The 21,383-nt window shown below is 47.9% G+C and overlaps 1 protein-coding gene across 8 annotated transcripts in view; it reads right to left on the bottom strand.

Annotated features, from left to right (window-relative positions):
* The window catches only part of NIN (ninein), a 108,897-nt gene that overhangs the window by 41,225 nt on the left and 46,289 nt on the right, over positions 1 to 21,383 (bottom strand). For all 8 annotated transcript variants that reach the window (XR_010600837.1, XM_065593974.1, XM_065593973.1 and 5 more), the window contains 9 exons: positions 15,627 to 15,666; positions 12,477 to 12,667; positions 10,761 to 10,907; positions 9,253 to 9,420; positions 7,464 to 7,603; positions 5,573 to 5,713; positions 4,629 to 4,803; positions 2,329 to 2,439; positions 1,386 to 1,475 (listed from right to left, as the gene is read on the bottom strand). Coding sequence is in view for 7 of the 8 variants with exons in the window: in XM_065593974.1 (XP_065450046.1) it covers positions 1,386 to 1,475; positions 2,329 to 2,439; positions 4,629 to 4,803; positions 5,573 to 5,713; positions 7,464 to 7,603; positions 9,253 to 9,420; positions 10,761 to 10,907; positions 12,477 to 12,667; positions 15,627 to 15,666 (1,203 nt within the window). In the remaining variant the exon portion in view is untranslated. The remainder of the gene's footprint in view (positions 1 to 1,385; positions 1,476 to 2,328; positions 2,440 to 4,628; positions 4,804 to 5,572; positions 5,714 to 7,463; positions 7,604 to 9,252; positions 9,421 to 10,760; positions 10,908 to 12,476; positions 12,668 to 15,626; positions 15,667 to 21,383) is intronic.

Below are 21,383 nucleotides of genomic sequence, written 5' to 3'. Positions count from 1 at the left end.
AATATTCTCTCTGCACCTGCAGAAGAGGCTGCTGCTGTCAAAAGCTAGCTTAGCATTTCAACAAACTCTGGTTCCAGATGTTAGCCAGGGACATCCACCAGTTCAGTGAGTTCACTTTCTTTATAGGTTGGCAGCCAACGTGTACGGCTTAGTATCATTTTTTGTGCAGTTTAATTTAAATGATTTCAGTAGATTCTAATATGTTTAGGTCTTAGCATGAGTTGTCAAGTTCAAATTTAATTTCAGATTGCTTTTTCTGTAATCATCATTTATTTAAATGTTAAGAAATCTGATTTTTTTAATGAAAAAAAATCAATTTTCATCCATCGTGGTTTAAATGCATAAGATTTCAGGCAAAAAAAGCTCCCTTTACATGCAACTGTTCTTTGGCCTGTCTCTGGGGCAGCCAAAGGTGGTAGCGAGTTTCACAATGTGAGACCCAACTTGTTCCAAAGGCCAACAAACAGCCAGAAGGTAACTTTTGCCTGGAGCTGTATTAGGACTGGCTAACATGAAAGGCTTCATATCCCAACCAAGGTACTCCCCTGTGTCATGGTCATTTTCCTTAAAAAGCAACAGCTAAAAGAGGGGCTTTTAGGTCCAAAGGCTTGCATTGGTCTAACAAGGGGGGGGGGGGGGGCAATTACACCTCTACCGATATAACGTGACCAAATATAACACAAATTCAGATATAACACTTTCAAGCAGCGCTCTGGGAGGCAGGGCTGCACGCTCCAGCAGATCAGTGTGTCGGAGCCTGACACGCTGCTCTGAGCGGCATGTTAAGGGTGCTGGGTCAGGGCCAAAGGGTTGGATAAGGGGCAGAGGCTCTTGGGGGGCGGTCAGGGGACAGGGAGCATGGGGGGTTGGATGGTTTGGAGGTTCTGGGGACAGGGCAGACAGGGATAGGGTGTGGGAGGCCTGGGGGTGATTAGGGATGGGGGTCTCTGGAGGGGGCGGTCAGGGGACAAGGAGCGGGGGGCTTAGATAGGAGTGGGGTCTTGGGAAGGGTGATTGGGCAGGGGGTTTCTGGAGGAAGTAGTCAGGGGAGAAGGAGCGGGGGTTCTGAGGGGTTAGTCAGGGGGCGGGAAGTAGGTGGAGGTCGGATAGGGGGTGGGGCCAAGCATGTTTCCTGACTATTAATAACAGAAATGCTCGAGGCCAAAGCAAGTTCGATATAAGCGGTTTCACCTATAACACAGTAAGATTTTTTTGGCTCCTGAGGACAGCGTTAGATCAAGGTAGAGGTGTATTTTGTTTATAGAATAGCAAACTCACCTGCACCTTATTAGACATGGCTCTCGATTCCTAGGAGAATGATGCGTTAAGTACAGAACTGAGATCCAGTACTGAAATTGGTGTCTCCCACCCTTTGATTCACTCACCCTGCACTGCTGTTCATACTCATTTTTCATTTGTACCAATCTCTCCTCCTGCAGGAAAAACTCAGCACTGCTGGGATCAAGGTCGCCGAACTACAACACAGGATGAAAACAATCTAGTTAATCCTCCACTGTGAATAATCCTGGTGCAGAATTCAAGGCCAGGCCTCAATTCCCAAGCATTCCACTCAGGCTGTGTTTTATTTATTTATATAGAAAATACTGTCAGAAGGGACAGACAGCAAGAGATCAAAACAATTTCCTAGGCAACAGACCAGATGTTATTTCACAGTCCCGCATGCTCATTTCACTAACTTCAGTTCCAGTGGGTATTTTTATTTTTAGCCAATAATATATCATGCAACTATAAAAGTAACTATCCCGAAAGGGTAACCTGTTTAAATGTAGGAATCGTTTATTGGATTAGAGGCACAGAAATTCTACACCGTTACGTCTGTTAAGAACACTGACAAATGTGAAATGACCAAAAGAGGGTCCAATCCTAAATTACGGTGCAAGTTATTAAAACATGACCACCGACCTAATTTGTTCACCCCAATTTTTAGCTCAGATTTAAGAGTGCAAGGGCTCCTAATGTCATGTCTTTATCTAAGGCAGGATCCCATGTATGTGTGTCTATGTGACTCCTTTTCTGTGATTAGGACCATAGAAAACCAGCTCTGCAGGAAAGAGACTGTTTTCTCTGGGATTTGGAAAATATTTCGCCCACTTTAGGGCACTATACGAAATAGTAAGTCATTTACTGATAATTTAGGAAAATATAACCTGCAGTAACACCCAGACACAGTTGTCAGAGTAACTAAGGTCCACTGTGATCATGTTCACAGTGAAAGTCTCCTGCTAGCGGTTAAATCAGCATCAGACAGCCACCCTTTAGGAATCTGCTCTCTATTAGAAAGGCACAACGGAAGGAAGGGAGGCTCACCTTCTCGGCCAAGACATTTTCCAAGTTTCTTTGCAGTTTGCTCGTCAGGCTCTCGTACTCTGCCAGTTTCTGTCCAGTCTCCGACAGCTCGCTCTCTAAACGGCTGTTTTCCTAAAGGAGAGGGGATCTTAAAGTTCTGGCCTATTTTTGTTCGCTTTAAAAACTTTCCAAACACTGACACCCAAGAAAGTCCACAGTCAGTCAGGTCAGAAGGTACATTTGTCTTGCCCAGAAGTAGGCCCAAGCCTGGATTCCGACACGGATACTGGTACAAATGTCAGTTACCAACACGAAGTGTGAATCTGTCTGCTGGTAAAAAATGGAAGACTCCTCTTGTCACACCAAAGTTGCGCACAGGAAGGCCTGGACCTGCAAGCAGCGTACAAAGCGAAGAACAACCCCTAGTCCTGTCTTGGGGCTCTTCTCCCTAGTATTCCCTGCATGCATCTGGCCAACAGCTGCCTAGGGAGAAGATGATAACTTTCCAGGCAGATGAGGGGATTGACATCAGCAATATCTTTAAATGTCCTCCTTCCCCACCCCCAGAGCTTGTTTGCGTACAGCCTGCTCACCTTAGTTAGTTTATTTCTGCCTAGTTGAAAAAACTAACTATGAAGTTTGAGAGTGAAGAGTTGCCCGATCCAATTGTATTCAGACTAAAACTAGATCATTTATGAGTTTGCTATTTCTAAAAACATTTTGGAAAGGAACCTGAATCTGGGGCCTAAATACTAATGGCCCCAGCTCAAAAAACACAACCCTGCAGACTGTTTTGAGAATACGGATCCAAATGGAGGATAGGTTTATGGGGGTTTCAGAGCTGTATTTTGATATGTCAAGACCTTAGCAGTAAGATGTTTCCTCTGCTAGCTGATGGCCAGATGATAAAACAGACAGCTATCAAGCAGAATTTACTCCTGGGGGAATTCTGCACCACTGCGTAAGCACAGAATTTATGTTCCCCACAGATTTCTTTGCTTCCCCGCAGAAAAACGATTTTCTGACAAGGAAGCAAAGGGAACCCACAAGAGCGGTCATGCGACCCTCCCCAGCAGTATGTTTCGGGTGCCCAGGGCAGCAGGCAGAGAGATAAATCACTGTGGGGCAGGGGACAGGACTGGGGAAGACCCGGCTGGTGGCTCCTAATCTGTGCCGGGCTCAGCTACTAGTCCCGGCTGGGCTGGGGAGGACAGGACTTCCTCTTCCCCTGCACAGCATCCGGGGCCGGGTCAGACCCACCCTGAGATTTCTCCCCAGCTGCAGGAAGCTCTGCAACCCCCTTCTCTCCCAACCCACCCCGCTTCCTGCGCCCATCACTCCTTAGCTGCAGGGGGAGGGATTGCTGTACAGGGAGCTGCTTCCCCATCTGCCCAACCCTCATGCCCAGCCCCTCCCACTGAGCCTCACACTCCCGCACTCAGAGCACTCCCTACCCCGATGAGCCCCACTCCCCCTGCACCACCTTGATGAGCCACCCACATCTGGATCGCCACCCCACCCCCAGAGCCCCCTGCCAAGCTCTATCCCTCCCACACCCAGCCCCCCCCCACTGAGCCCCAACCACCTTCACTTGGACCCCCCCTGCAGAGTCCCATTACCATTGCACCCAGAACCCCCCTCCCCCAACAAGCCCCTGTGCATCCAGATCCCCCCGCACCCAGACCCCCCATTGAGCTGCCCGGATCCAGCTTGCCCCACACAGTACCCTCTCAACCCACTTCTGGATTCCCCCCCAACACTAAGCCCCTCCACACTTGGATCCTGCCGGGTGCACCTGGTGCACCTGGCACGGAGGGGCAGGGCCCTGGAGTGTTTCTGGGGCAGGCCTGTTCCTTGCACTGTGTCGGGGTTGGGTGCAGCCTCACTGCTGAGTCCGTGTCCCAGAGGGGAGCTGCGCAGTGATCTCCCACCTCTGTGCAGCCAGTGGCCTGTGCTCCCCAATGCCATGCTGGAGCCTCCACATTTATTTGACAAAATTGGCAGAATTTTAAAATATCATGTGCACACATTTTTATTTTCTGGCGCACCATTTTTAATTTTTTGGCGCAGAATGCCCTCAGGAGAAAGAATAGCCCATCTGGTGTCTGGGTTGACAGGACATGTACACGCTGCAGATCACAGCTGCAGAGTCTGGGACCCTTATGACATCTAGGCAACAGCCTACCCAGGAACGCCTGCACCTATACAAATCATGCTGCTAAAGGTAATTTCATCCAGCACAACACACGCAGTCATTGAGTCTCGTAATGAGGGCTGAATTAAGTGAGAAAGTTCTGCAACTTCAGCCAGCCCTTTGTTACCTTTAGGGAAAGGGTGAGCCGGTCGCGGATGTAGTTCTCTTCCATTTTCACCTTCTCAATCTCCCGCTCCAGCTCCAATCGCTGTTTGCCAGCCTGCTGCAGGATCTGCTCTCGCTCCTGCCGGAGTTCGTTCTTTAAAGCTGCAATGCGTTCTTTGTACTCCTCATCCAGCTTCCTATTAACACAAGAGAGGATGGTAAGAAGAATGGGCCAACACCATTGAAAAGCAAGTCAGGTAGGAACAGTCACACAGAAGCAGTTGGGTCTTACACCAACAACTCCTAGATGAGAAAAAAGACTCCTGGGAGAGAAAGCAGAGATGCACAGATCAGTAGCATACACACCCACCGGCCGTACTGTACAATGCTGAGCGACGTGCATATCCCATACGATGTTCTGGATAGGCCACTCCATTGTTAGGATTAAATTGGATTTCTCTCTCACCAATCCAAATCTTAAAGTTAGAGTTCAATTAAAATGATATTTGTGGAAAACAAAATGTAACACTTCCTGCCACCTAATCAGGAAGGCAAAATGAGAGCACGAAAACCAGGTGTGAGGACCATGATGCCCCAAAAAAAGAGGGAATTGTACAGATGGAACTGGGTTGCACAGAATTCGGAGACCTTTGGTACTGTAGAAATGGGTGGTAGGAAAGAGGAAGACAGGATCAATTTGGGTAAGCCCCCTGAGCCCTTCAGAGCGCGCGCGCACACACACACAGACACACACAGACACACACAGACACACACAGACACACACACTTCAGCCTGAAGTTTTTTTTTTTAGAGCCCCACACACGCAGCAAAGCAATTCTCATTTTTATGTACAACCAATACTGTATACACCTGCAACGACCAAACAAAATGGAGAGACCGGTGTTCTCCGATCACTCCAGCCTCCTTCACGGCAGCGAAGGCAGAAATGCAGGTGGGCTGCCATACCTGAGGTTGTATTCATTCCGACGCTCTATGGTAGCATGGTGGTCGTCAACTTCCGAGGCCATGAGAGATTTCAGTTTTTCAGCTTTTTCCAAATCTGAGCGCAGCTTCTCTTTTTCTCTCACCACTTGGTCAACTCGCTCCCTATTGAAAGGAAGGAATCCTGGATTATACACCTTTCCCTGGCTCCCCAGCACCCAAACAAGTCACTCACACATCTCTAGGCCTGAGGAATACCCCATTTTCTCCCCCACTATACATCCCTCCTGCCTCCAGGTCATAGCCACCTTCCTCTTGGTGAAAGATCGGATGGGCTTGTCCCATCAGTTCTAGTTCTTCAGCAGCGCGGGCACAAGTGCATTGTCGTCTCAACTCTTGCTGGCCAAGACGGACAAGTTTAGGAACTGCTTTGGAGTAGTTTAATTTCCTGCACTGGTGGAGCTGTGCCACTGGGCTAAAAATGTTTAAACTAGGTAACCAGGCAGGGATGATAAACAAGTTTTTCCCCGACAAAGAAATGTTGTGTGATCTGTCTGCCTAGGCCTCTGAGGTAAATTAAGCACAACACAAGAGGAGATACATTTGCACGTAAGTCAACAGGAAAAGCCAGGTTGACTGGGGGATGTGAAATCAGCTGGGAAAGCACCAGAGACTAAAGCCACAGGGGGTTGTCTTGTGTTTGGGGAAACAGAAGCAGAAGCAAACAAATATTTTCCTGATGCATTTCACGAGGAACACTCCTGGCGGAAGGGAGTGATTCATGAAAAATCTGGCTCCTAATTTGACTGAAAATCAGCAAGCTCTGCAAAGGACTCTGAGAAAGAAACCGTTTGAGACAAAGGATTGTAGTCTGCTAAAGTTATGTCTAGACTCTTAGAAGCGTATTATACTTTTGTTTTATTCATAACCAGTCCTGTTTCCCCTACCCTTACTCTGTATCACTTAAAAAAAAATCCATGTTTGTTAATAAACTTGTCTTTGTTTTATCCCAAGTAGACCTCAGCGCTGTAATATTAAGCAAAGTGTGAATTCTTAGCGGAATCAAACAAGCCGGGGTGTACCCTGCCTCTTTGGAGATAATGAACGTGGTCAGTTTCTTTGAGTGTCCAGTAACAGGCCTGGATACTCCAGGCATAGGTGCTGGAACTAGCACAGTTTGGTTCAATGGCTCACAGCACCCCCCCACTAGACAAATTGTTCCAGCCCCCCGACTCCAGGGAAACAATCTTCCAGGGGCTCGGGACTTGGAGTGCACCAAGTGTTACCTGTCTGGCAAAGGACAGGCTGGCAGAGTCCAGAGAAATTTGGGGGTGGCTAACAGACCGGAGTGACAGGGAGCTGCACCCAGTTCAGCACGAGCAAACCCTTCTGCCTCAGCGAAAGAGATAACAAGGTGTCTCATGGTTCTGAATGCCCTAAGTGTCAGTTTTGTACATCCCGTGTGCTTGCACTGCATGACAACCCACGTCACACTAGAGAACCATAACTAATCAGAAACATTCAAGGCAGCAGGCATCAAATCTCACCCTCCTCGGCACAAGGGCCATAACTATTGACGTATCTTGGCTGTTACTGTTTCCAGCCCTTTAGGAACAAGCAAGAGAGATGCTTTCTTGTGGTTTTGGTTTTTCGGAAGTCTGAGCGCGCTTTCCTGTGAGTCTTTGCTTCCACTGAGGTATGTCGCTTCTCAGACTCGCAATACTCGGACTAATGAGAAATTCGGAGGTGCTGACAAAATACCCTCCGGTGCTTCTCAAGAGGTACAAGTTTTCACACCATTTTAGGGAGATGTTCTCCGAATTGTGGAGTAAGCAAACAGTATCTAAACCCCTGCCCGGCCACATAACTAGGACACATGGGAGATCTGATGGAGACTGAAACCCTGCCAACTTACAGTAAATGTCTGATCTCCATTTTGAAGCTGGCCAAGGCGGCCTGATGGGTTCCATTCTTGGTTATCAGGAGGAGCTCATTTTCTAACGCTCCAGTCAGGTCCATCAGATTGACCTTCCCATCCAGGCTAAAATCCAAGGCCTGTAAAACAGAAACAAGTCAGCACAACAGGGCTAACTTCCCTTCTCCTGAATGAAGAAGGTGACAACAGAAAGCTGGGGAGGCCTAGAAGTGGCCTGTGGTGGTGAATCTGTTCTGAATGGCATCTCCGCAGGGATATGGAAACGTAGCCTCTCAACTCCCTCCCAAAATTAAATCCACGCTGTGGCAAAGGGGAAGGAGAGAGGCACAATTTCCAATCAGACACAGTCAATCAAGTGCACACATGACAGAAGTGGCAGATGCATGTTTGATGAAAGGTTTCAGAATAGCAGCCGTGTTAGTCTGTATCCGCAAAAAGAAGAACAGGAGGACTTGTGGCACCTTAGAGACTAACAAATTTATTAGAGCATAAGCTTTCGTGGACTACAGCCCACTGTATGCATCCGAAGAAGTGGGCTGTAGTCCACGAAAGCTTATGCTCTAATAAATTTGTTAGTCTCTAAGGTGCCACAAGTCCTCCTGTTCTTCTTTTTGCAGATGCATGTTTGTTTGTTTACTGTAGGTCTCAGCTAAACTGCATTTGTTTCTAATTTAAATGTGGCAAGATGGACGATTAAAAATGATCTTCTCAAACATTAAAAAAAGTCTTGCAATAAAGACAACTAGAGAGGTAGGCTAATTTGTGCATGACCCCTTAGCTTCAATTAACTTGTGTATATTATAGTAAAAAACCTCACCTTAATTAGATCACAAAAAACCCCTCACCTTAATTAGATCACAAAGCCCATTGCTAGTAATTACAATGGTGGAAGCCTTTGATGGGCCTCTAGTTGCACTTTATTTTACGATACTTAAAATGATATAAAACACTGTGTGTAAAGATGACAGAAATCACATGTTAATGCTAATAAAACCAGATAGGAAAAAAGCTAAAAAATAAAGTAATCAAGCAGCAAATGAGAGAGAAATTAAGGAGCTACATTTCTCAAATGCCAGTCTGGCTAAAAAGAAAAAACGGCTGTGAATTTTTAGAGTAGCCCAAACTGCATTTCTTGCCTAGGGCTGATAGCAGAGTTTTGGTGCAAGTGTTTATAGCAGCCAGTAATGCTCAAACTCAGTGTAACGTTGACTGACAGACAAGCAAAAATTCTTCCAGTGTATCCCCAGTGTCATAGAATCAAGTGCCAAGAACAAGTACAGGAAATTCTCCTTTAGCTTGTCCACAGCTTTTGAAAAGGTAGCCTGGGAAGCAGTTTGCTGCAGGGTGAGGACATCTGTTTTGCAATGGATATGAACATTTTTATCCTCTGGATATGAAACACCCACATGAGCCAGGCTCTCAAATTTTGCTCTCCATTTTGGTATGCACAATAATATGGAGCACTCCGATGCTGGAGTATTTGGTTTGCTGGTGCAATCTGGTATTTAGACATCTAAATAATTACACCGCCCCCTGTAAGCATAGGTGGTTTGCTTCAGGAAGGATGGAATGCTGCCCTTTGTGTTATCTTAAAACACATTCACTCCGTGGGAGTTGTCACTTCTCATTTCTCTAAGCCTTAGGAAGTTACCATGGATATCAACATCCCTGCTGTTCCCAGCACTGCATCATTTTAGATTAAAAGTACAGATCCACAAGCAGCAACATCCAAAATCAAAATCAGGTGGCTGGGGATCTACCCAATTACCGTGAGGATTTCATGGCCGTTCTCGATTCCCTCTTCATGCCACGTGTCAAGTACTCGCTCCACAGAGGCACAGCCCTGCCCGTCGTCGAGGCTGGAGAAGACTCTGAACCCAATTGTGCTAGTCATTGTGGACAGGGCAGTGGTGCGTCTCCCACTTTCATCAAAGGACTAGAAGAGAGGAGAGATGGGGGTTTGCAAAGGCCAGCTAAGGGCAACACTGGACATCTTCCTACTGCTGCCGAAGGAGGAAGGCTTATAAACTCAATTGCCGTAAGGACTTGAGTCTTCTCTCAACTGCACCGATGTGGCTCAGGAGTAATTCCATTTAACCCAGTGAAATCCCAGTCTAACCAGGCCCTGGCTGTTAAGTTTCTAGTGTAAAATAAAGGAGGAAAATACTGTAGCAAGACAGGTTCTCAGGCTGATAAGCGTTTTACCCGGTTGTAATTACCCAACTATGGGCAATTTTGGCTTTGAATGTTTTGTTGTTTCCCCCAGAAGGGCTGCCTCAGGAATCCACCCACACATTTACCATTGCTGGCCCTTCCTCCCCACAGACCACGTGACGTTTCAGTGGAACAGTTTGCCTGGCGGTGCAGGCTTTCACCTGATCACTCTGGGCCGACAAATTTCTTTGCCACTTTACACCGTGGTATCAGGAGCCTGGGGGTGCTTCAATAAGAGGCGACCTGGCGGTGGTTTATCCCGATTCCCCCACACCAAAGCAGTTTACTCCTCTTTACAGGATACACCGAGATTGCCTTTGTATTCACGATGGGCACAACCAAAGTCAGATGCAGCAGTCATTTTAACCCACCCCAGCGTGGCCTGTGACATTACTGCGGACTTTCTGGAGTCTGATAACCAATGCCTAGAGATGGTATCAAGTATCAGGGGGTAGCCGTGTTGTTTTTGTAGATACAGACTAACACGGCTACCCCTTGATACTTGATACCATCTTGATACTTGATGCATCTGAAGAAGTGAGGTTTTTACCCATGAAAGCTTATGTCCAAATAAATCGGTTAGTCTTTAAGGTGCCACCAGACTCCTTGTTGTTAATGCCTAGAGAGAGCCATTCTCAAAATAACGTGTTCTCTTTTGTGCAGAGAGAACATGGAACTTGAAACAGTGACCGCTCTGGTCCACAGTTCTTACACCAATGCAATATTACTCTGGTAATGCCTGGGGGTCCACCAGCAGCAATCAGGTGCCTGCATGGAGAAATAAAAAGCACGTGGGGCATGACTCAATCTCCACTGAAGGGCTCCGGCTGACTTTAAAGGACTCTGGATCAGGGTCCTAGTCTAATGTGGCGTCCGAGAATCAGGTTAGAGATCAAGAAGGCCTATCAGCAGAATCAGGCAGCAATATCTACCCGAAAGATTCTCTTAATATTACATTATCTAGTCTCCCAACCATCCGGGACTAGCTGCTATTAAAAAACGTCCAGCATTCTAGTCGAATGAAGCCATTTTCCAGAGAAATACTGTCCCAGTGGTTCTCACCTGCATGGAGAGGTGCCGTTTGAGTTGTCTGTATGGGGTAGAAGCTGATGGCGTAAGAGATTTTCCATTTTTAAATACGCCATAGAAAAAGTCCTCTATGCTCATTGTGCCATCTTGTTCAAGATTATGGAACACCTCTTCAAGCACCTGAAAGCGGTAAAATACAGTCAACATCCTTTATACGCATGATGCGCCTCTCAGATGTATCAACATGAGACGCACTTTTACAGCTCAGCATAAAAGAAACAAAATTCTACCAGTTTAAGTCTTTTGTGCAGATGTCATTTAAGGAGCAAACCAAAAGAATTACTCAGTATACCAGATTATTAATTATTAATTATTATTATTATTAATAATAATAAATGAGATGGCAATGACGGTATTGCGAACAGTGGCTGAGTCACAGAAATACCAAATACAACTACACTGAAGTCTGTGTACCAGCGCAACCCTAATAGTCTATAATTCTATGCTCTCAAAGCCTTCTGGCACGAGGGTTTCAGAGAAAATGATGTGCCAAAAGAACACCAGCTTGCAGAGTAGCAACTGAACTAAGGGACAGTGCCAGGTTAAAATAAATACCGGTTACTACCACAAGGCAACCTGGTTTTTAAACAGCTTAATTTTTAATATGGAAAGCGTTTAAAATGTACAGTTCATTGACTTTCTGCACTATACTCTGCTTTGACTATGAAAGAATCTCAACCGTTTCTAGTCCCTTTCAATTCCTGGCTCCCCAATGGTAGCAGGACGCTGCAATGTTTGTGTTGCAAACACTGCGAATGAATATTATCCCACTAAAATACAAACTTCCTGAAAAAAAAAAAATATCATTTAAGTTGTTATTTGGAGGTGTCGAAAAACTACTTTTTACAAGCCTGTGAATCCTAAATGGACAGGAGAGTGTCCCAGTAACACAAAAATATTCATGTCAAATTGAGTTTTGAAATCCTGTTGAGTCACAAATATTGCCCCAGGGCATTTGCAAATGGCGCTCAAAGCAAGGGTCTGTTGACTTCTTGGCAAGCACTCTAGTTCCTGATGAGGAAGTTTAATACCACACAGTGGTGTAGTGGTAAAAAAATAAATAAATAAATAAATAAACAAACAAACTGGGCAAACTAGCACTTTTTGGTGCTCCAGACTGGGCAGTGACCTGGTAGGCATTAAGGGGGTGCAGAGATTCCCTTATTTTGAATTGTGTTTAGGCTAGGATGACATCGGGGTGAAAATCAGAAGTGCCATTAAAAAGCATTTTGACACTCTCTGCTATACACAAAGCGATCAGAAGTGAGTTAACTCCGTATTCCCCAACCAAGAAGCAAATAAACTCCATTAACCCTGGCCTACACTACAGATACCCTGGCTACAGACCTGCCGTTTACTTTCTGGTTCGTAGTCACAGTTTAGACCCCATTTTACTGGAGAAACCATCATTAGTTAGGGCTGTTACTACCTTTTTATAAAGACAGGATCGAACATTTGTTGACTCAAAACCGTTATACTCATTAGGAAGCTATCAACTGGGTTTGGATTCTCTTTTCCAAGTCACCACCTGTCTCTTTAAAATGGACAATTAAAATGTATCCTAGGCATTTCTCAGAGAAAAGCGAGTAATTTTCCTGGTAAAAGTGAGGAGACATTTCTTATGGAAAAGCCTTTAGAGTACTTTGTGCCACCAGCTTTCCTCTGAAAGGAGACACCCAAGATTGTTACCTCGCCATCCACAGTCTGCAGCCCGTACTGCTCACAAACGGAGATCAGCTTTTTCCTGTTCAAGTGGCCATCTCTGGTGATCCCTAGATTCTCACAAACCTCCTGCAGCTTCTCTTCTATCCAGTCCTGGGGAGGGGATGACGCAGTCTGTGATGCATTCAAGTCATCCGGATTCCAAAATCTCAACTGGCCTGAAACAAGGGCAGTTTATTTGACATTATTAAAAGGAGAGAGAAAAAGATACAAAACACCATTGCAAGAAACTCTGGAGGATTTTATAATAGAGAACAAATCTGAAGCTAACACTAGGTGCCAGCGTAGTTATGTCACCCAACACCTTCAACTGGCTGTTTGCCAGCACTAGCAAGTTATCTACCTTAGGGGCTTGTAATGGTGCCCATCACCACAGCATCTGGGCACCTCCTCCTTGCTTGGCAAGATTCTTAGGCCTGGTCCACCCTAACCCCCAACTTCGAACTAAGGTACGCAAATTCAGCTACGTTAATAACGTAGCTGAATTCGAAGTACCCTAGTTCGAACGTACCGCGGGTCCAGACGCGGCAGGCAGGCTCCCCCGTCGATGCCACGTACTCCTCTCGCGGAGCAGGAGTACCGGTGTCGACAGCGAGCACTTCCGGGATCGATTTATCGCATCTAGACAAGACGTGATCAATCGATCCCAGAAGATCGATTTCTTACCGCCGGACCCAGAGGTAAGTGTAGACCTACCCTTAGTGAACTTCATGGGATCTTCTGCTGTGCTCCATCCCTGGCTGCAGGGGCTCTGCTTGGGGCAGGGTTTTTCACTGGGGGGGGTAGGGTGGGGTTGCTGTGTCAGTTGGTTAAAGGAGGGACTCCATCAAAAGGGAAGATCTTGCAGCATGTCTAACTCTCATGCTCCACCATGGGCTTTGGGATCTGCACAATCCAAGGGGAAGGCAAGTCCCTTGATGCTCCCAGAATGACCCGTAGTCTGTAACTCAGCTGGGACCTGAACCACGAGGAGCTTTGGAGACTGGGACCAAGGCCTTCAGCTGGCAGCAAATGCAGGCTGGGGGCCCGTGGAGGGACAAGAGCGCAGGCTGGACGTGCTCACTGCAGCCTAGACGGAGGAGGAAGTGGTCAGCTGCATTCTGCACAAGCTGGAGCTTTTCCAGAGCTCTTCCCTCGATAGTTGTGTGTCGGCCACTAGGGCCAGACCTGGTTATCGCTAGGGAGTCCTACGGCCCTGGCCGTGCTCCTGTGGCAAGATGTTCAGAAGCCCCCAGCCCAAAACCCTCTGAAGCTTAAATATGCCATTAAGCAAATGTTTTGATCAAGATATGTTCAAACAATTCTCTGTCACCAGCAACCTCCACTTGAACCCCTTCCTCCAAGCAAATAAATTCAGTGCAATACCCTATACAGCTGAAAACGTTTAGAGGGTTACTTGGAAGGGTTAGAAGACTCTTTGTTGCAACTCCCCACACTAGCCTGAACTCTCCCTCTTACACACACACACACACACACGGAAGAAACTGGTATTTCCAAAGTAAGTGGGAAACGTTTAGCCATCTCTCAGATCAAAGCAGAGTCTTCAGGATCTTTCTGTGGCTGACCAGCCTCCTGCAATCACTGCTCTCGAGCGGTGCTCCACAGTCCGTGAAGACCGTGTGCTCTCGTGGGCAGGGTACTGCACTGGGGGTCAGGAGACCAGTTTCATCCCTGGGTCTGCCACTGACCTCCTGCATGACCCTGGGCATTGAACTTCCATGTCTCCTCCTACTCTTTGGACTGGGATCATCACTCCCTATGTTTTGGTTAGGTCACTGCAGTACAAGTGATAAGGTTTTGCTGTGTGTGTCTTAAGGGAACAATTTAAACTCTAGCCAAGGTAGAAGGAAATCATTTAATTCTGTGGCTCACGTTGACATCTAGTGGCCACGGAGTGCAACTCCATCTAACGCTATCTCAGCATTCCCACTGCCAGGGCCGGCTCCAGGCACCAGCCCACCAAGCTTGTGCTTGGGGCGGCACCTGGAGGGGGGCGGCGCGGTGCAGCGCTCGGGGAGAGCAGAGCCCCGGCCGGGCTTGGCGCCCTCCCCTGCTGCGCGGGGGGGGGGGGGGGGGGGGGGGAGGGGGTCGGAGCCGGCCCTCCCCACTGCTGGGGGAAAGCCAGGAGAAGGGCCTGTACTAGCAGCATCTATGGCAGTGGGTCTGCGTTGCTGTAGCCCCAGTGAACCTTGCTACGCAGCAAGAGGCTTGATGTGTGTTCATACACAGCTCCTCCCCCAGAACTCACAGCACGGGAGCCCCGAGCAGCCGGCCATCACAAAAGACGGGGTCCTGCTACGGGGGGAGGAGGAGAAACAAGGGAATGGGGGTAGCAAAGACAAAGCAGGAGAAGAGGGAGATGAACGAGAACTGAAGAGAGGTTTGCTTGGGACAGAAGAATGAAAATGGGTGAAGGCAGCAAGTGAGAGGAAACGCCCCCCTCCCCTCCGGGGGACTGGGATGCAGGAAGCGGAGAACCCTTTGGGAGAGGGAGCAGGATTGAAGGTGATCCAGGGCCACTGGCCTCCAGGGTGGGGCTCAGGCAGCCGCCTCTCCTGGGCCCGGCTTTTTGTCTCATCCCAGCCTTGGGGCAAGTTTCCATCTCAATACGCCACGACAGAAAACCGAAGCCCTGCAGTCTACTTGCCGTTTGCGTTAGCTGGTCACCATTACAAAAGTAGAGACTCATCTGCCATGTTCCGCTGCAAGAGCATCTAAAGGCCCCTCTCCAGCCACCTGAACCTAGCACTTCTGCACAGCCCTAGGAACGAGCACCGGCTTCCCGGAAGCACAAAACCAATATTTCCAACCTTTCAGAGGAACAGGTTCCAGCACACACGGATCTCGCATCCCCAGCGAGAGTGAGCCAGGAACCTCCTCTGATCCATGTGGTTTTTAGCCTCAGACACTTGCAGCCGGTTCCTGGGCTCTGCCCCGCTGAGCATTGCCCCATAAGCATTCCCCAGGGCAAGATGCCGAGGGCTCTGCTTACGACTAGATTAGGGCTGAGTCAGAAATTCTTACCAAGAAATTGCCATTGTTTAACTTTCTTATTCTCCTCCATTCCCCCTTCTTAACTTTACAAGAATAAAAGCAGGTGCTTCTTCTTGTTCTTACCTTCTGCTTCATATTCCTCGCTGTCCTGAGTCTTCCAGTGCTAAGAAAAAAATAGGTTCCACAAGTTATTAGTATTCAACGGCAGCACAGGTATAAAAAGGACTCTTTGGTCATCATCAGATGAGCTACAGAATTCCAACAATGCTGAAATACTTTCATCTCCACAGCCTCCAGGGGCCGAGCTGTCAATCCAAGCCTTTTTGATGAAGTCCACTGATAGTAGTGTATCTGTTCCAAGGTATTTCGGTGAGGGTTTGCCAGGGGCATTTCAAAATAAAATCACTTTTGCAATAAGTGTAGTTATTGCAAAAAACAGATCTGAAGATACCAGGCTAGAGCCGAGTCTGGTTAAACCAGTTCAGTTAGGAGGAAGGAAAAAAAGATTTATTTTGAAAGGGGCTCCATTAAGCAAACCAGTCCATCTGTCTTTGTGATAGAAGCATGTGGATGTGAAGGGGAAGATTTAAGGAAGGGAACGTGCCTAGACTTCCAGGTTTTGGACCATCTTTCCAATTCTGGAACAGCACCAGCCATCTCTCTTCTGCTCTGGCTATATGACAACCCAGAGAAGACAAGAACGACTAGCAAACTACACACTATGATCTCATCAACAGCAGGTACCTGAAATAGCTACATCTTGCACACCGCCAAGTACCAGGTACGGAACCCCCTTTCCCGCTACAAGTCCACACACAGCACAAGCAGCAGATTTTCAGTGTCAAGATAAGCAGCAAGAAAGCTGCTCTGCACCCTTTTATACCGCCCCTATCCAAACCAAGTTAAAATCCTGGCTCCCCCAGGCTTAAAGATGCTCTAAATTGATTGAATTAAGGCAGCGTGGGTTTGTTCACAACAGCCTTTCAGAAGTGCTAGCTCACCTTTAAAATCCTACTCTAGGCATTGCTTCCAGCTGTGACAGGTTAGAGACCGTTCGGGGAGAGAGCAGAGCACTGATGTGAGGTGAAATCTAGAAAAAACGTATTTGCAGGCAGTGGACTTTATAAAGGTCCACATGGCAAATAGGTGGTCGTACAACACACTAGCTTTCGCTTCCAAATGGACAGCCTCTTGTAGAGCACGTTATTATAATCCTAGGCAAATATCCCAAATATCCCTGGGGCTGTGAATCGCCAGCGAGTAGCTGGGCTACCGTTAAAGCCCCTCATACACGTATGATCAGGGACATCTGCTCACAGAACATGCAACAAAGAGCTTAAACTGTTCTTTACCTTGTCCATTGTAACACGGGTGGGACAGGTCAGCCTCTACTCACCGAACCTGCCCCACATTGGGAAAGGAAACCATCACCAAACGGCCGCTGTAGGACAGGAAACCACAACGACAAGCTCCTCCTTACCTAAACTAGAATATTGACTGGAGACGTCGAAAGACAAAGCAAGTCACCGATGTACTCTCTGCCGTCCCTACGGCAGCAGCCAGCTCCCTACGGAACGCCCTTTCCAGAGGTAGGGTGAGCGTGGGGGACAAAACTAGGAACTCGTGTCATTGCGATCTCCCTCAGAAAAGGAACAAGTGCTGGCGAGGCAGTCTGAGCACTGGGCGGTTTGCTTGTCCTCCACCTGGCAGCCACCCCGATACGATTTCCTAGCACATGGCAGTCAGCACCCAAGTATCCGTGGCCAAGTTACTTCCACAGTTCTATATTTCACATGCATTATTTAAAGGATTTACCAAGCACTGCACAGCCATCCCTAGATATTGCTGCCCCTAATCAACTGACGGGGCATTTCGTTGCTTATGTACTCAGCACACATGAAGCCCGGCAATATCAGCTTTCATTCTAATGGCAGCATTAGCAGAGGTTACTTTTCGGCAGTTAAAAAGAAGCGCATGAAAGCATACGCATGTGACTGATGGATTTAGAGTCAAAGTCACCAAGGACATAAAGAGGCTCTAAATCACAATATAAAAGTTTAATACGTTCTCATTCAGATTACAGCTAAAAGCCATTAATCTACAATGTTACCATGGAAACTGGATTAGGTCACTGTACTTTTTTAGCACGGCTTCTTGCTTCTGTTTCATCATCAGGTAAACCGCAGGATACCAGCTCCTAACAGCACACAATTTGCATGCCCACCACTGCCTTTCTGCGGGATTGGTACAGGAGCAAAAACCGGCAGCAGAGCAGTCTGGGGTGGGGGAAATTCAGGCTTCCCTAGCAAGGACCCCCACGGAAAATAAAAATGGGTGTGGGCGAATGAACTGCCAGAATATCCTCCAACGTGCGTAAAGAGTCAAACGGCAGCAAGACAGCTTCTATAGCCTCAATGGGACGTCACTGACGTAAGCGAGCAAGAGCTGCTCGCACAGGTGCCAACTTTCTTCAGTCCGGGTGGGTGCTCCACCCCTGCTCCGCCACGAGGCCTCGCCCCACTCTGCCCCTTCCCCCAAGGCCCCACCCTCGCCCTGCCTCTTCCCGCCCCCTCCCTGGCCCGCTCCGTCCCCTCCCCTCACACACCGACACGCATGCACACCTACCATGTGACAATCGCACCAGCACAGAAAACTGAAAAGTTTGCGAACAACCCACAGTATGAAATTTACAGTTCTGGCAAATATACTGACAGACTAGGAACGCATTCAAACACGGACCGAACGGCCTGAATTTGTGCCGCTTAGCCTCAATGAATACTACTCCCCAGCTCCGCTCAGCAATGGCATTAAAGAATTAGGTTGGTTAGATTCTTAGTTTACCTCCAATGACCTCTAAGGAAAGAAAAATATACAGAAGGCAGGAGCCGGGGGAGCAAATGGCCACAACTCGTGTCTGTGGAAGTGGAAAACGGAGCATACTCCTGCAGTCGACAATATACGGCCAAAGAATAGCCTCTAGGGCTCCAGAGATAGACGCCACCTTCAAGCGTATTTCCCAGCATCCTCCCTGAATTCCCTTTTGGTGGGAGGCGTGATTTGTTAGTGTGAACTGGATTTTGAAGCGGGACGGGGTGAGGAGGAGAAATCTCTCTGAGCCCGGTTGTGAAGGGTTTACATACAAGGAGCGTAATATTTTGTTTCTTATTTTTTAAAGTCAGAGCTGAACTGAAGCCACTGAAAAACTTTCAAGCACTCGTTGGAGAAGCACCAGGTAATTTCATAAATCCAGACAGTTCAGAGCGGCTGAATGGTGAGCTGAACACCTGTCGTCCCTGCTCTATGCGGATAATCAATTGTTGCAGACACTGAAGGCCGAACGGCCCCGTTAGCCTGACTGCTGCGGTAATTCGCTTTATCTGCGGGCGCTCTCCTCTGCCGCCCAGCATCAGGGGCTCTATTGTACTTGGCTGCTGCAGCATCACCTGGCAGGACCCTCTAAGCACACGGACTCGTTACCAGACTGAATGCTTGACAAGAGCTTCATTGTGAGGCAGGGGGATACCAGAGGTCAGAGGTCAAGCAACACCCAAAATGGCTGCCACAGAAGGCAGCCAGCCTATTTCAGGAAGACAAAGGGAGACTTCCATCAGTGCTGTGGACCGTGCATCTCAATGTCACGCGAGGCATTGTTGTAGCGGGCGCGATTGTTCTACAGCTGGATGTGGGTCACACACATTACTGAGCCGGTGTGCAGAAGGCAGAGATTTTAGGAATGTATTATTTTGACAGACACATGCTTTGCTGGGCTGAAGAGCAGATGGCTCCGGTTTTCAATGATCGCTAGCTTGCAGCTCAGAACCCATGTAAGCATCTGCAGCCCGTGCCGTTTGCTCGCTGCGGCCTCTCTCCATAATAACGTAGCAACCTCTCCCACCCTACCATCTGCTTCAGTGAGACAGACCTTTGTTCTCGGTCCGAATATATTGCTAATTAAAATGATGATCAGGGGCTCACACTGCGCCTATTCTATCCTGCACATGTTCAAGTGATCCTTAGCACCAATGTGAACATCAGATTTTTTGCGGGGGGGAGGGGGGCGGACTGACGGGGGGATGGCATGTGTTTGCTGAAGGGTCGACTCATTAATGCAAACAGCCAGAACAAAGATCCCCAAAACTGAGCAAGCCTCTAAACTGCAACACAATTTACAGCTGCTTTCAATTATAAAGCACCACCACTAAGTGCCAATAGGGAGGCCAAACAATAGCCACTCGCAGCTCCTGTTTTAAAAAGATAAACATGCTTTGGATTATCCGATTTGTACTTTGAAGACTTCAGGATCCTAGATTTTGAAAAAAGTCACCAACCCAGTTTCTCTGCCCGACTTTGTGGGCCATCTTGGCAAGTGACGCAAGTCAGGGATGGAAGATTTTCCAGTTTCAATTACTGCCTTTTCATTCAAAAGCAAAGGAAAGGATACATTCATACTCCTCGGGCTTTTCCTCTGATTAAGCTCTTCTTTATCTGATAAGCAGGCAAATTCAGGAATAAGGCACACGGCTAGGACATAACCATCCTCCACAGCACAGTAAGAAAGGAGGCAGAAAGTTTGGGTTTTGGCCATCTCAGTAGTAGAGGATTGCCAGAAAGACCTCTAGGTAGAGCAGTGGGTCTCAAACTTTTGTACTGGTGACCCCTTTCACATAGCAAGCCTCTGAGTGCGACCCCCCCCCCTTATACATTAAAAACACTTTTTATATATTTAACACCATTATAAATGCCGGAGGCAAAGCGGGGTTTCGGGTGGAGGTTGACAGCTCGCAAACCCCCCCCCCCACACACACACACAATAACCTCCCGACCTCCTGAGGGGTCCCAACCCTCAGTTTGAGAACCCCGGAGCTAGAGTGTTATACAGGTTGTCCATCACCATGGTATCTAAATAATTTCCACCGATAGTAAGCACAAAAATCTCTCTTCAAGCCCTGTTGGCAGGGACAAGCTTACAGTTACTGACAAGTGTAAAGGGTGAAGCGGCTGGCATGTTTGGGGAGGTAATTGCCGGGAAGCTCTGTTGAAGAGGAAGTGGGTTTTGCCATTGGTTTGGAACACAGGGAGCATGGGGGTCGTTTATTTGGCAGCAGGTTCGTTAGGCTTGGTCCAGCTCCATCTCCTTAAGATACAAGTCTTCCCCTGCTTGTCAACAGCTTTTTCCAGTGGCACCAGGCAGTCACGGAGGCTGCCCTCATGGAAGGAAAGGCAATCAGGTAGCTAGGGCAGGCATTTTGCAGGGCTTTGGGTGTCAATGCAGCGACCTTGAGCTAGACTCTGCTGGGGAAGGGGAAGCAGTGTACCAGGGTGATGTGTCCCTGGTAAGCAGTCCAGCCTCAGGGCATTGGGCTAGCGACCGGGAACTGCAGCAGGCCAGCCTGGAAGTTACAAATGCATGAATCACTGAGGCCAAATCAGCTACATGTAGCTACAGGCCGCAGTGAAGGGCGCCATCAGCGGGATGCTACATTGCAGTGTAGACACAGGAGGAATGGCTTGGGTGAGCTGTGTATAAGGCTCTCTTCTCTAATCTACCTGCCGAAGCCAGGCCTCTCTGTCTACCCTGCTCTTTATACCCACGCTCTCCGGGCGTGAAGTGTCTGTATGCTACACAACGCCGTAAGTACAGATGTACCTGTCCGCTCTTCGTTCCTCACTGCTGAATGGAGTCAGTTCTAGCCAACGTGCTGTTGGGCAAATCACCAATTATGAACGTGGGGACTATTGGCCGACGCCCAGCATCGACCACTTCAGGGTTTCAAAAGCTGCATTAGCAGGAGGTCAATACCTGCACACGGGCTTCGGAGCAGCAAAGGCAGCGTCAGAAGGCAGCAGGTGAATAGCTGAGATTGCAACAAGTTTTTAAAG

Source organism: Chrysemys picta, chromosome 4, assembly GCF_011386835.1.
Source record: "Chrysemys picta bellii isolate R12L10 chromosome 4, ASM1138683v2, whole genome shotgun sequence".
Lineage (NCBI taxonomy): Eukaryota > Metazoa > Chordata > Testudines > Emydidae > Chrysemys > Chrysemys picta.
This window is presented reverse-complemented; position numbering and strand designations above follow the sequence as displayed.